The 15,584-nt window shown below is 34.2% G+C and overlaps 1 protein-coding gene across 9 annotated transcripts in view; it reads left to right on the top strand.

Annotated features, from left to right (window-relative positions):
* Nucleotides 1-15,584, top strand: part of LOC141457915 (uncharacterized) — a 301,526-nt gene that overhangs the window by 284,014 nt on the left and 1,928 nt on the right. For 7 of the 9 annotated variants that reach the window (XM_074135303.1, XM_074135311.1, XM_074135307.1 and 4 more), the window contains 15 exons: nucleotides 921-1,022; nucleotides 1,108-1,236; nucleotides 2,246-2,396; nucleotides 2,488-2,663; nucleotides 4,756-4,988; nucleotides 5,084-5,237; nucleotides 7,811-7,931; nucleotides 8,787-8,973; nucleotides 9,076-9,414; nucleotides 11,146-11,412; nucleotides 11,523-11,744; nucleotides 12,967-13,229; nucleotides 13,319-13,812; nucleotides 14,539-14,686; nucleotides 14,854-14,941. In XM_074135303.1, coding sequence (XP_073991404.1) covers nucleotides 921-1,022; nucleotides 1,108-1,236; nucleotides 2,246-2,396; nucleotides 2,488-2,663; nucleotides 4,756-4,988; nucleotides 5,084-5,237; nucleotides 7,811-7,931; nucleotides 8,787-8,973; nucleotides 9,076-9,414; nucleotides 11,146-11,412; nucleotides 11,523-11,744; nucleotides 12,967-13,229; nucleotides 13,319-13,812; nucleotides 14,539-14,686; nucleotides 14,854-14,941 — 3,074 coding nt within the window. Of the gene's footprint in view, nucleotides 1-7; nucleotides 114-920; nucleotides 1,023-1,107; nucleotides 1,237-2,245; nucleotides 2,397-2,487; nucleotides 2,664-4,755; nucleotides 4,989-5,083; nucleotides 5,238-7,810; nucleotides 7,932-8,786; nucleotides 8,974-9,075; nucleotides 9,415-11,145; nucleotides 11,413-11,522; nucleotides 11,745-12,966; nucleotides 13,230-13,318; nucleotides 13,813-14,538; nucleotides 14,687-14,853; nucleotides 14,942-15,584 lie in introns of all 9 variants that reach the window. The other 2 variants (XM_074135306.1, XM_074135305.1) reach the window with 2 other exon arrangements.

Below are 15,584 nucleotides of genomic sequence, written 5' to 3'. Positions count from 1 at the left end.
TGCAAAGGGATAATGATAGAACGTATGGTTAGTCTTTTTAAAAAATAATCGTATTATATTAAATTACTTTGTATTGATGTCTCTATACAATACGGAGTTCAATTCAATTGCAGGTAACCTATTCTTTTTTTAAATCGATACTATTTTAATACAAAACAATTCTAAATTCATATGTAAATAGAATTGATAACATTGCAAGAATTTACTGTTGCTGGTAGTTCAATTATTAATCAGAAAGTAGTTTATGGCTTCAAGCTGATTTGCAACGCTGTACCAGCAATGTTCAATTGTTGTCATTCAGATATTCTAAGAATTCTTTGAAGTCTAAGACTACTTTTCAAAACTCACTAAGAAGTGGGCAAGCGTTAATAAAGGAATATATCTTCTACACTCCCTCTCTCGTAGGTTACACATCAAACGTAATTTGGGGAGGATGGGAAGTGTACTATTGAACATAGATCGCTAGTCTAATTTGTATCCGGCAGATCTGCTCAGTTGAGTTGTTGTAATTTGGGGAGGAATCCAAGTTACAATATACTAATTCCGAGTTACCATTCAAAAATGTTTGTATGTGGAATAGAGTCTGCTATTCTGAACCATTGTTTTACATGCGTTGAAGAGTTTACAGTTTACATTATCTAATACAGTAATAATTTTTATCTTTTAAGATAAAAGATCAGCCAAATTGATCCAATATTTTGTGTGAAAACTTTCCTATTTTCTATATTAAAAACAGTTTGTTCTCCATTATTAAATTCGGATAGTATTAAAAATAGCAATTGTTTTTATTATTATTTACATATCTTGTTTTTGAATCTGTTCGTCAACTGTTACATTAAGTATCATCAGTTTTCTTTTTGTTAATTTGATACGATTTCCTGATTTCTTGATTAATATTTGTTAATTTCTTTCTGTTACAGATTGTCTGCACTTACAGCTGTATAGGGACAGCAAGGACAGATATAAACAGGGTCAAACAAAGGCGTCGCTGTCTTTACAGCACTTTCTTGGAGTGGAAACAGGTTAAATTCTTAATTATTTTTCAAATTATATCCTAGTCTTTTGAAACAAAGTAAAAACAAATAAGTTTGAAATTTTAAATTTCAGGGTTTACTTTAGACAAAGAATCTAACACAATAGCAATATTATGTCAAGATGTGACTGTAGTTCTAGCGTTCGATACCAGAGAACGACTCATACAATGGCAGGTGAAGATTGCCAACAATTTAGGTGAAGGTACGTCAAGGAAAAAATTATTAATTTTTCTAGCTTAAAAGTTATCTATTGGTTAGAATTTTTACTGTTTCTTAGCTCGAGAGGGAATATTGCAATTATTAGTTGTCTAAGTCCTTGCTTTACTTTTTAAGATTCATCTTCGTTATCACAAGTAAAAAATAATCTCAATTGTGAGAATCACTTCTTCAACACTTTTGAACATCTTCTCAGAAAAAGAGTTATAAAGAAGGAATGGACACGGTTATCCATAGAATAAATCAATAACCAAGTCTCGCGATATATGAGACCTTGCGACTACTATTATTAGAAAAGTGTTCGAGTTTTTATTTCTTATTTCCTGGGTTAGTTTACCCAATGGAGAATTATATTATTTAATATGTATTATTCTGTACTATCCAAATATTTATATTATTGTATCAATTGTGGGTAACATAAGAACTATAATGTCCTTATCTCAGTAAAAAGTATCTTCTGTATGGAAGTTTTAATTTGTGATTATGAGCGCGCATTTTTGCGTCGCAGACCCCTCGTTCCAGGTTCGAGCGTGGCTACTTCTATTTGTCTGAAGAAATGTGTGTAAAGGATGTACGTAGTTACTCCTCCGTCCGCAGACCTAATTTTTCTGACAATAAGTCGCTCCTGGAAGGTGTAATCATAATTTTGTTTTGCAATTTTGAGGCTAACAATTCTTTCTAATGGAGTAGAGCTGTGCGGTTTAACTAAATGCACCCCTAAGAATTCAGTTATTAAAATCTAAAATACTTCAATCCACGCTCCTTTTTACGTTAAGATCTTAATGTTCTTTTTAAAAAAATAAAATAAAAATGATGTTATGATGTCCATATTCTGAGTTTTGTAGAACTACGTCTTTATGAAAAACTTAAATGAAATTTTTTTTGGAGTGTTCACTAAATTTATATCATTTTCCCACGTATTTTGAAAGATTCTGATTTTTTTAAAAATGAAGTAAGAAAGGAATGTTTGTAAAACTTTATTTTGTACATTACAGATCAACAGTTCTTGGTGCAGATATCTTCAGCTCCACAGAAAGCCAAAATCGCACCAGGGCCAGCCAGGTTGCACATACAGGAATACAGGTTTTGTTTAACTTTGGGTGTACCACCAAGATTGGTTGGCATTTGGGAAATATCTAAACTTAGGTATTTATTTTTCATATTATCTTAAGATTAATAAGAAAAACTACTTTTTCTAAAAATTATATGATTGATTTAATTTATTCCTGTTTTGCAGGAGATATGGAGTGGTGGAATCAAGGTTTTGTTTCGAGGGCGGCTCCAGATGTGGTAAAGGTGAAGGGCTGTACGTGTTCGTCACGGATCAAGGTGAAGAGATCACCAAAACTTTACAGGCAGCTTCAGAGGGTAAAATGGCATCTAGGAGGCGTCCTGCGTCCAGGAATATGTCTGGTTAGTTTATGGATTTCAAGTAAACTATGGGCGAAAGAAATAAACAGCTGTAATGGATATGTTTGATTTTTATCCTTCGTTGTTCGCTTGTTTATAAAATCCCAGACCGGTTTTGGACTTACATCCAACTTCAGAGGTAGAATAAATCAATTTGGTGTAGAGATTTCGACTTCGCTTACGTTACTATCTCTCACTACACTTGCTGAGGAATCACAACCGTCGTCATCATCTACAGAGGCTATCTCATTCTAGGTCAATTTCTTTAAGTGTCCATCGAGTCGGCATAGACCATTAGTAAGCCCTTCAGAATAGGTAGCCTATTCATGCTCTCATAGCAAGTCAAAGATCTCTTTACTTTTTAATCGCTCAATATTCGTCAGTTCCTCTTAAACCTGTTGTTTATCCCTTCAAAGTGAAACGTTTAACTGCCAAAGTGGAGGTATTCTATCAATCCTTAATCAATAACTAAAAAGTAGCAGCTATAAACGGGATCGCAACTGAGGATCTTCCATTTCATAGCCCGCTCTTATAACCACTACATCAAAGTGTACATGCTCCATAGGCTCCAAGTTACTGCCCTGCCAACATGTTCTGATTTCCTTCAAAAGTATTGATGTGCTAAATATGTCGTGGTAAGCACTAGCAAGAAGAGAATCATCACATAAGGTTAAAATACCTTGAGTGGACAATACCCGATTTCTAGATGAAGAAACTCAATCTTAAGCTAGCAAAATAACTGGGGGGAGGGGGAACAGGGATAGGTCTTGTGTTTACCCATCTTTTTTTGGAAAGGGGAGGACAATGACCACGTTTGTGTTCCTCCCACATCTTTGGGACATTCTATTTTAATAGTAAATTATGAAAAATTGTCTAGGACCTACTAATTTCTTTGAAAATAAATTTGCAAGCACAAGTATAATCATAGACAAGTAACGAACTTTATTCAGGATTTGAGTGGACATCAGTTGGAGTAGTTGCTGTACTCTTAATGCATTAGAAAATCTAGTAGATAATAGTGTGTAGATAACTTTAGTTATCTTCAGTTACATTGTGAAAAGGGACGGCAATTTGTTGTCATACTAAATAGTGTCGTGTTGCTGGTTGGATTGTATGTGTGCAACAAAGATGACATCGTAGTGGTGACGTGTTCCTTCTCTTTCCCCGTTCTCTGTTACCCATCTACGCCAGTTTCCAAATATACAACACAAATTGCTTTCTCTCTCTCTCCATTCGCAAGATTGTATAACTTTACAGACACATTTGCATAACATGAAACAAAAGCGCTCTCTATGAATAGTTTCTTGCACTCACTCCCAGTTAATACAAACTTGAAATTAACACTGGTCAGCATCCTTACTGTAATAGCCTACTATCCACGGTAACCTACTCTAAATAATTCTATCCTAAACTTTACTAAATAATATTGTATAATACCTAACATATGTATTCACTTGTACTTGAAATTTGTGTTTTATTGACACAAAAATGTGTACATTATTTTTGATGAAATATTCCCAAGCTTATTTACCGTTGATTTTTTTAAATATCTAATTCTTCTGTCGGATTGTCTGTGGATTTTATGATTCATTAATGGAAACTCTCAGATAATTCATATTTTACATTTTGTTAAATTATCATCCAGAACAGTACAGTTTAGTTCAAAATCTATCTATCTAAACTACCTCTTTAATGAAAAGATATTTAAGTTTTTTATACTTTCTCGAAAATGACCATTACTTAATTTTTTGTTTGGATAAACAGTTATCAATTTTATTTAAGTGCTTTCTCAGAAAAATCATTATTCATATTAGTGCTAATAATATTAATCGTTGCTTCTGTTAACGAAGTGGCGAAGAATGGAAATAGTGAAAAAGTAGGTAACTGACTTTTCAGTAAAGGTAGTCATAACATAGGGGATTTTTTGAGAGTGGGTTGCTGGATTAAAACTAAGAATTAAAAAGTAAATATAATTTTATTGTGTAATTACATTATCTTTCAGCATCGTAACTTTTGTTAATCAATTAATATTTTTTTAAAGTTTTTATTTGTAAAAAGGTTTCCATCAGTTATTGAATTGTTTTTCTTTTCTCAGGTCTAGATTCACCAAGGAAATGTAGTACACGTTTGAGCTCCGTAGCCGGTGACACCATGTCATTATGTCAACGAAGTTGTATAGAAATGTCCGGTGAAACAGCGTCAGTATGTAGGTCGGTGATGAACGCAGATGAAATCGACGGAGTATGGCCATCTTCAGAAACGAGAACAGATGCTTCAGATTTTGGCGATACAGCTTCAGTTGGTGACTTTCATGACAATCATACTCCGGTTAGTTTTAAGTTGGTTTATAGAGTTCTATGTTGTGGTTTTAATGGCGTGTTATTTTTTGTTGCCTCTATGATTGATTGGTTTTTTCCTTGCAGGAATGTGGAAGTTGGACAGTAGAACCTGGACTTGGAAGATGCGCTAGTTGCATTAGTAAACTAGGAGCTATGTCACGTTCTTCTACAGCTGCAAATACCCCTGGTGCAGGCTTCAGTCCAGCATGGGTTATGGACAATCCCAACAATTGCCATGGTAAGTTATTTGTGTGTCTAATGTTGAAAGTGATTCTTTTCTGATGAGTGTGAAAATTTGCTTCTCAAACCGAAGGCTAGTGTTAAAGAACGTTTCCGTGCAATATATTTATAGCCACGCACGATATTTTTTCTTAAGAACTTTAAAATAACTATTTTTTCATAAAAATTGTTGAAATCGTAATAATTATTATTATTAATTATTACTACAATAAAGATTTAGTAAACTTTAATACGTTGTTATGGCCTAGTTATGACTTGTTCATTCCATGCATTACATATCACGAAGTCCAGCAAGTTGATTCTCTCTGTGCGTTACATATTCCGCATTACATTTCACGTTCCACAGTACATTTTTAGTCATTCACAGCCGTCTGTGAACGAATAGGTTAACTAAATGTCTACTTTAAATAAAATTTATTGACCCTCCAGAAGAGTTATGCCGTTATGCTGCAACAATAGGACCACTTTTAACTTTCTGATCTATTGGACAGTGTATCTTTCTTCAACTTGAGATAGCCGCATGAAAATAACAGTCATTATTTGTGATTGTTGAAGTAAACGTAGATACATTTATATTTTTATTCCATTTATAAAGACAAAACAAACCTTTTCCGTACATAAGTATTATTTCAGAAAAATGATTCATTCTGCACTGAGCAATACAGTTCTCAGAGAGGTTTGTACGAGAGTAATTTATCAATGACCCTATTATTGTGCGTAGTACTTCTATAGAAGTATTCGAATTGAACAAAATAGATTTGTGTAAAAAGGGACTACTTTTAATCAAGATTATTGAATTCAGTGCGAAAAGTGAGTTCATTTTGCAAAGAAATTTCCGCACTTTAAACACAATACAAAGATTTTTTTGCACACAGTTGGAATATATATACAATAGGCAAAAAAAGTATTTGCACACCCTGTTATTTTAAGTTTTCATATAAAAAAAAATTCGCTTTTTTACCCAAATTACGTTTATTTAACTTCTTAAATCAAACACTATAAGATGATAAATATAAATATGCAAAAGAGTCAAATAAATTAAGTATAAAGAACATAATGTTATTTTATACTGCAAAAAAAGTATTTGCACACCTAGTTAAACATTGCAAAAACTAATTTGGTTGACCCATAACCAATCATAACTTTGTCCTTAATATTTAGTGTGCATCCCTTTAGCTCCAATTACGGCTTGTAACGCCTTACCATTGATTCAACTAAGTTTCTTGTCACCTTATCTGATAAATTGTTCCAGGAATCAACTAACACCTGTCTTAAGTGCTCCTTACTTGTAATAGAGGTCTGGCGGACTTTCCTGTCCAGAATATGCCACAGATTTTCAATTGGGTTGAGGTCTGGTGATTGAGGTGGGGTCAGTAATCTTCTTGGGGCATTATAAAGAAGCCATTCTTTTGTAATGTTGGCCGTATGTTCTGGATGGTTATCCTGCTGGAAATGAAAATCGTTCTCCAAACCTAATTTTACAGCACTTGCCTTCGAGTTGCCTCGCAACACCTCCACCTAAGACCGAGCTGTCATTATGCCCTCAATAACCTCTAAATTACCCACCCCAGAATAAGCCATACTTCCCCAAACCAAGATATTTCCTCCTCCATGCTTAACAGTTTTTAATATATTTTTTGTATTCAAACCAGTATTATTTCTTCTCCAGATTGTTATTATATTTTGTGGTTTAAAAACCTCAATCTTGCTTCCATCAGAAAAAAATAATTTTTTCCCGAGATTCTATAGGTTTTTTAACAAATTCTTTGGCGAACTCAAGATGTTTTTTCCTATTAACCTCACTAATATATGGCTTTTTTAAGGGTCGCCTGCCTCGTATACCTTTATTGTGAACGAAGTTTCTTATTGTTTGAGGTGTAACCGTCTTTCCTGAACAAGACGCCAGGTCATGCGCAAGTTTTTGAGCGCTGTGAGTTGGTTTCCTCAGCGCGTCTTTGACGACCTTCCTCCTCTCCCGTTCATTTAAGGCTCTTGGTCGACCTGTTCGCTGCTTATTTTCTGTTGTTCCTCTTTCAATGATATACCTCACTGTTGAAAACGATAAATTTACTTTATTTCCGATTTCTCTATTACTGTTTCCAGCACGATGTAATATAAGCACTTCCTGTCTCACACTCACAGGAATTTTTCTAGATTTTGGAGCCATCTCAATGCACTAGTTGAAAACACAATTAAAACTAATGAATCTAGTAAAGAGAGTATAGACAGTATCAAAGGTGACGTTAATCCTCTTTTGTTAGGGCATTTGTTTTATTTACATGTCAAGAGATCCCAAATTACAGCTGTGCAAATACTTTTTTTGCAGTATAATATAACATTATGTTGTTTATACTTAATTTATTTGACTCTTTTGCATATTTATATTTATCATCTTATAGTGTTTGATTTAAGAAGTTAAATAAACGTAATTTGGGTAAAAAAGCGAATTTTTTGTATATGAAACCTTAAAATAACAGGGTGTGCAAATACTTTTTTTGCCTATTGTATATTCTAATTACTATTAAGTGCTTTAATTAGTTTTGATTGTGAAATACAATTGTCTAATTGCAGTGAGATCATCTGGAGGGCCTCCGAATAGTACAGGCGTGATGAACTGTAGCGCCATCTCAGTCTCATCTCAAGACAGTGGATCTGATTATTGTGTACCAAGGATAACAGCGAACGATTCTTGGTAATTCATTAAATATTTATTGTTTGATTTGAAGTGTCTTCAAAGTGTTAGATTCGAAGTGCTTGATATATAAGGCTTGTCTCATTTGGTGACCTAGATACTAAACAAAAACGCAACTTCCTCAGAATAGTTATTTGTAATATCTGGAATGTTTCTAGACGTTCTAATCTTTTAACAAAGAAGAAAAAATTCCATCAAAATTAAAGAAAAGATACATGTTATAATGGATACAAGCTCAGATATTATTTCCCAAAAATTTCTTATTTCTAAAGAAAACTAGGTTGGGTTGCTGGAAAAGTTGAGAACAAAGACAATTCTCCATTCTCGCAAAAAGATATTCGTCCTTATTTATCTTCAGAAGATATTTTGAAACTTTTCAACGTTAATAGCAACTTGTGCCGATAATTTTGAGTTGATGAAACGATTACCTTGTCCGCTTTATACATAATTGTACGAGTGGGCTATATCCAAAAAGTACCTAAGAAAGATAATTGCATGAATAATAATTAATTGATAATTTCATAAACACTCAATTTGATTGAAGTCAAGAAATGAATTTGGTAATATTAAACAAATAGATTTTTTTGTTTTTAATAGAAAGTATTTTATCTTTTTATTATTTGTTTACTTTTAATATTTAAAATTTATTGTTCAGTTGTTAAAATGAATTACAGCTGATATTTTACAACATTAGCAACAGCTGATTAGTGGAATTAATGTTTGAAGCTGTATTACGGATAGTACACTACTTACTACTGATTGTGTGAAATAAATGAAATCATACAAATTGAGTTCTTGAGTGAAATCATTTTTTAAAAAATATTTCATTGCAATCGTTACTAGTTTCATACTCAGGTCTTATTGTAGGAGTTGTCGAGGACAATCACCGTGCGAATGTGATGGCCCACCTAGGCCCCCAAAACCTGACCAACAGGGTAAAATTAATGCAAATACAAATACTAGGCACTGTAAGAAACCTCCAATGCCTCTACCTCAACAAACTTACGGAAATTATGATGTGCCTAAAACTATTTTCCCTCAGGTAAGTTTACGAAATTTGTTTTTTTTTGTTTTGTTTTTGGTTTTACAATATTAATTAATATATTCTATCAAGATTATGAATAATGGTGATTCCAATTCGCAGGAAGAAAAGATGCGCTGTGAGCGAAGTATGACAGTGGTATCAAGATGTAGTACGAATGTGGTTGATGAATACTACGATACACCGAAAAGCTTGCGAGAATGTATAGCGGCAAATAGTCACTATGATCGGCCGGCGGCCTACACTGCACAAGGAGTAGTTTGGAATCAAGCTGTTCAACCAACAGCAACAGCACATCATCATCATACCAGGGTAGTGGTGGATGATGGGCTTGCGGCCTGTCCCTGTCGAAGGCTTATCTGTTGGCCTTCAAATTGGATTAACCTTCCATACTGTAGACGTGGCAATGGAATTGAAAATACCTCTGTTCATTTGCATAAGGTTTGAAAATAACTTTAACATTGTTTATCCGTAGTACGGACGCATGTTTATTGCATCCCTGACCAGTTTTGACCTCCATCCATCATTCATTCAAGCAGAATTAATCATCTTGGTGTATAGTATTCGATTTCACTTATGTTTCAGTCTTGCACTATACTTACTAACAAGAGTTAGATTTTTTTTCCTTTTGGCATTGGCTTTTGCCGTACAGCCAGCATCATCTAGGTGCTTACTAACACTTATTCAAATACATAAGCACAACTATTTCTACATCAATATATACACATATACACATGGGTAGACCATTCTTTTATCACTAGAATATCACTCACTCTCCATTCTTACTTATAAATACATTCGCTTCACTCATTCATCCCTCTACTATATTCAACTATTTACATACAAACTTACAATTAATGGATGGATCAGTTACTCTATATTCCTGCCATCCTTATAGCTTAGTCTAAGTTAAAATCACGTAAACTTAATCTAATCATTTTATTGCATTCATTCTAAAAGGGTAAAACTTTTAAATGCACTCATATTTCTTTGCTAGTTCTACTACAGATTAAAGCATATAGATGTTGGTGGAGAATATTATGTCTTCGTAGCAAAAGGGTGCATCTAAATACCTGTATAAGTCGCCCAACATTCGTTTCCTTTCTACTACATAACGTGGACATATCATTATATTAAGTTTGAAATCCTCCACTCTCATTGCAATCTACACAAAGAGGGAGAGGACCTCTTGTTGATCCTGTGAAGATACGATCCGCACACAGCGCTTGGTTCGCTCTCAGCCTGCTTATTGTCATAACCACCCATTTATTTGTGACAGTTTCCTTAAACCATGGTTGTCTGGGTAACTGATGTATCATGGTTTTATAGAATCTAACCTTTTTACCATTATTGTCGGTCTGTGGTAATTTATAACCAGCCATTTCTCCACTATTGTTGGTTTCTCTTGCAAGGCTGTCCACAATTTCATCCACTTTGATACCAGTGGACCCCTTATCCACAAAAATTTAACGCAGACCCCATTTTTCTTTAAAGCTGTCTATAATTTCTACAATCTCTGCGATAATGTGATTCATTCCTGTAGTAGACTGGTTGTGTATATGTGATAATTTACACAACGCACTCTGGCTGTCACTAATAATGGTATATTTTTTCTCCGACAACGAATAAATATATTTTAAAGCCGTTAAAATAGCATTTAGCTCTACTGTATAGACACCTCATCTTCTAATTTAATTATTGTAAACTAGTTTCGAATCGGATCATATACAGCACTTCGGAGTTCATTGTTAATTTTGGGCCCATCTGTAAATAAACGATATGAACCGAGGTAATGGGTAGAAATATAATCTACGACGAGAGATTACATGATGTTTGTGTGTTATTTAAAATGTTAATGAATCGGAAAACATCTTTGTAAAAATGCTGAATAAATTTAATAAAACCTCGTATTAAGAGGTCTTTAGGTTTTGTGCTTAGTTAATTTTTTAAACTGGTCAAGGTTGAAATAATCTTAACGTGCTGCGACGAAGAAAACAACTAAAATATATAAGTTAGAACCTTGAGATTGTAAGAGAAAGTTCTAAATTGTGTTCAGTGTTCACATCGTATTTTTAAAAATTTATTTTTCTCGTATTTATGTCATACATTTTTTCTTTAAAAGATCTTTTCTTTCAATTTCAAATTGTAATAAAAATTGTGGTCATTTTCCAGGTCAAATTAAGTGGCGAAGGTAAAATGCCGGTAGTCAATAAATGTGGGGAGCTTGCAATTTATGCGACTGTAGATAAATCTAAGAAAGCTAAGTACCGAAAAGAAGAAGAAAACGGAAGTAAAGAAGAGAAACAATTAGAGGAAATTGGTGAAGTGGATGACGATTGTTGTAATCAATCTGATGAAACTGGCAGTTGTAATTATGTCAATATTGATCCGGCGGCCATAGACAGTCAGCCACGTCCTGGACAATCCGCTGATACTCACGTTAGTCTTATTCAAGCAGTGTTAATAATTTAAAGATTTTTTTTTAAACCAATATGTGGGTATTATTACCACAGAATCTTGAAAAAGCTAAAGGTTTCCTGTTTATGCAGGTGAATTATGAAAACTTAGACTTTGCTCAATCACTGGAACATTATGAGAATTCCAAAGATGTATTACAAAGAGCTGGTCTCGTCACAAGAGATGATATCCTGCCGGCCTTCTCTACGGACAAGAATGGTGTTAAGTTTTGTAATAAATGTGGACATGCGTGCCAAGATGTTGCGGTTAATGCATCAGATGATTATCTAATGATGGAACCAAGTGAGAAACAAGTAAGTTGACCTGGACCACAGTTTCTTTATCCTATCTTGAGAGGAAATGTTGTGATCATATAAAATTTTCTAAATTGGCTACTTCCTATAACCAAGGAGACCTATAAACCTATAAATGGAGTTTTTGATCTAAATTAAATAAACGTAAATACTACTATTCTAAATTGATTTTTCACTTTTTGGGCGATTTTTTTTTTTGGAAAAAGACTTCTACCATTTTCTTGCAACTGCGTTTATACATTACTTCTATTCGAAGTCGCCGCTCAGGTGGATTTGGGGAAGCTGTATGGCCGAAATTTATGTGGGCCTTTTCGACTTACGTCGTCGGTTAGATTTCTGTGGGTTGCCATGATTTTAGACTGCTTAGGCTGCTTCCATTAATTCATTATATTCCCTTTCAAATTACTTACATGTTGATCTATATTTGGCACGCCTCTAAAGCATCGTTTTAATGTTTGAACAAATCTTTTAGTTCTAGCTTTCAAGAGTTCGTTTTCTTAAATGAAAGTAAATAGATCTCCTTTGACATTATTAGATTTTATTTTACCTTTTTCTCTACGTTTCGGCCCACCTAGCGATTCCACTCTCGCGAATGAAATCTACACAAAACATTACAATCGTTAAAAATATAAAGTTACTGGATAATATCTTTTTAGGGTTAAAAAGCTATCTGTTAGCAATTTAACCATTTCGCTTCTGGCAAACTACATATTAAATGTGGTCCCTAGCGAAACAAGGATTTTGTTGATTTTGTAAGAATTTTAAACTACAATATCTTCCCAACTTAATTGGTGATTATTACAGTTTGTGTTCTACTTATTCAGTGCACTCGCGAATGGCGAATGGTCTGTCTAATCCTCGGAAACCTGAATTTCTTTTTCGAGTGCAAACCCTCCTGTCCTTCAAGGGTCTTCTGCGACGTTCGTTGTCATTTTTTAAGCAGATTTTGCTTTATCTAGGGCTAGGGGTTCCAATGTAATTTACACTTACTTTTCCACAATTGATTAGATTTAAGAACTCCGTTATAATAGTTGTATAATTAATAAATACAAAATTACATCAAACTCTAAAGTTTAGTTTCATGGCATTTTACGGTATTACGGTATATAATATTAGTAAGACTTAATTATGTTGCCAGAATTTCATGATTGAACAAAATTGCGTGACCGGAATTGAGAATCTATTTTATATATTGAATTTTAATTTTGATTTGTATTTTTAGACAAATAAATTCCCCGGCTATCTACCGATGCATCCAGCCCAAAAACCCGAACTTCTGAAGAACAGATTAAGTAAAGGATTGAGCGATCGAGCCGCCAGCATCCCTTCTCTCGCAGATCGTTCAAGAAGATCAGATTCTGAAATGAGAGTGCCTGGTTCAGCCATGCTTGGCGTTAATCATCCACAGTCGGCCAATTCCAGTCCGTATTTGAGAAGGCATCCAATGGTATGTCGAAAGAGATCTAGTTCAGCTGATTCAACTAGGTGGGTTTTCTTTCATTTGTGTTATTTTTGGGTTTTGTGAGCTTGTATTATTATTTAAGTGAAAACAAATAAAAAATGAATCCTTACAGGTACGAGGATGACGATGTAACTTTACGATGCAGCCAAGAGACTGTAGGTTCAGCAGCTCAGACAGAAGGTCCCGATCAAGCCGACAGTTTACGTTCAATAGTGGAATCCGTATCACAAGACTCTTGTCCAGTCCCAGTACGACGATCATCTTCAGTACCCTGTAAACCGCCATCCACCAACAGAGATTCCTCTTCATCCAATGATTCTGGTGTATCCACTGGTTCCTTGAGAACAAGAACAACGGGCGATTTTGCCGAATTTGAACTTCCTTTGACCACGTCCATGTCTAGCAGAAGACATCTGCTGACACAGGCTGCATTGGTGTCTGCCGGCCATGGTGATTCCTGTTTGCACGCCTCATTGCCTAGGAGATCTAAATCGTCCGATCCATTAAAGGAATTATCATTCCAGTTTCCTAGAGTTAAAGTGCCAGCCAAGTCCTCTTCTGCAGAAGCGGAAATTCCTATTTGTCATGGCAAGAGAGAGCCTAAAGGTAATTCCGACTATTTTAGTGAACACTTAAAATGCTTTCAAAGATAAAAAAAAAAACGGAAAAAATATCGATTAACCATTTTTGAAACAAAACTTTTATTAGAGAGTGTCCGCAAGAGCAATCCTCTAGACTATTCAAAATGTATTTCAAATCTCCTTTGTCAATTAATATCTGTCTGAAAGACAGTGACAAGTTTTGCTAGGTTTACCGAAATATAATATCTCAATTTAGCGGCTGTACACCTCAGCTCCCCATTTGGAGCTGTCAGCGTGAAGTAAATTATTGTAGAATATTGTTTATCTTTTTTTGGTTATTGATCCATTAGTCCAAAAGGAATAGAGATCATTGTCAATTTCAATCATAATTTTTTGTATCAATTTTTTTGCCAAGCTTTCGAACTTAGATTGGCAATAATCTTTCTTCAATTGATGTTTATTTTATGGCTTAAATTTTGTAATTATATTTTTATCAACAATCATTAATTAATTGTGTTAATTGCGTCTTCAATGAAATGAGTAGTTTAAACATGAAAATAGTATTGCTTTTAATTTCTACCACTCTTCCGAAAAGTAATTCTGGCTGAATTACTGTGCTTAGTCATCGCACAATATGTACAACATACTTTTTTTTATTTCTTCCAGCCTTTCAATTGTTTTAATAAATGTTCATTACAGAAAAACGCGTAATTTAAAAACTATACTGTATATAACTTTTTTTATGTTACAGAATATTCCAGTCCTAATGGTGATGGAGCAATTGTGGTACCCTATATTGATTCCCGTAGTACATCAAGCGGTACTTCCGACATGTCTGACTACATAGAGACACTCTCCATGTCTTCACATAGTTCCTCTGATACACCAGATAGTCTTAGGTAAGTATCTTCCAAGTTTATTTAATGCAGATTGCTATCACTAAGTCACATGTCTAAAAAAAATCCCTTTTTAAGAAGAAATCAGCTTCCCAGATTGCAAATTATTTGCTATAATGCTAATTTACAGCCAGATTACCAGATTAATCGTACAATTTTCATGTTCTTAGGTTAGGTAGAGTGGCAGCCACAACTTTAAGGCCACGTTCAGGAAAAGAATACCATAAAATCGATAGATATATTTTGGATGATGTTAAGGTGAGTATTAAATAAATAATTAAATTATTATCTGTTAAGGGTCTTAACTTGAAGGGGCAATTAATAAATACACTAAAACTATCTTGAATCTTTATTTTGCTGTAACAAGGAAACATAAAGTTTATTTATCTTTTGATGGGTTTTACGTCGTAACTACAGCGATCATCTGTCCTGGACGGGAGCGTATAGCTAACATAGTTGACTTAAATCTCTTAATTAACTAATAAAATTTAAGGCCTAGACTGGGAATGGAACCCAGAATCAGACAATACTTCTTAGCTTTGCGAATCGTGCGTCTAACCGCTCGGTGGCTCTGGCACCACATATTGTTTACACATAGTATTTATTCCCCAATTTCACAAATTGTTTATTCGAATCATCTCCTTCGGATCTCTTAAAAGTCAGCAGAGGCCCTTCTGTCCAGTGATTGGAATGCAATCACACTAGGGATAAAAGACAAGTTTCCACTTCTCCGCACCCACCCACTATGACTGTATGATATTTAGAGCACCAATGGTAAAATGAGTCTTGAACAGATGATGGTGAGAATGAATAAGTAAGAGTAAGTTCTGTAAGTATAATAAATTCGATTAAGTCTGATCACTAAAAATAATTTTGTTTGTACTTTAAATCTCTTAATTAA

The sequence above is a fragment of the Rhodnius prolixus genome, unplaced genomic scaffold (assembly GCF_049639745.1).
Source record: "Rhodnius prolixus isolate KJV_2025 unplaced genomic scaffold, Rpr scaffold_5, whole genome shotgun sequence".
Lineage (NCBI taxonomy): Eukaryota > Metazoa > Arthropoda > Insecta > Hemiptera > Reduviidae > Rhodnius > Rhodnius prolixus.
Note: the sequence above shows the minus strand (reverse complement) of the source record. Positions and strands in the feature narration are given on the sequence as shown.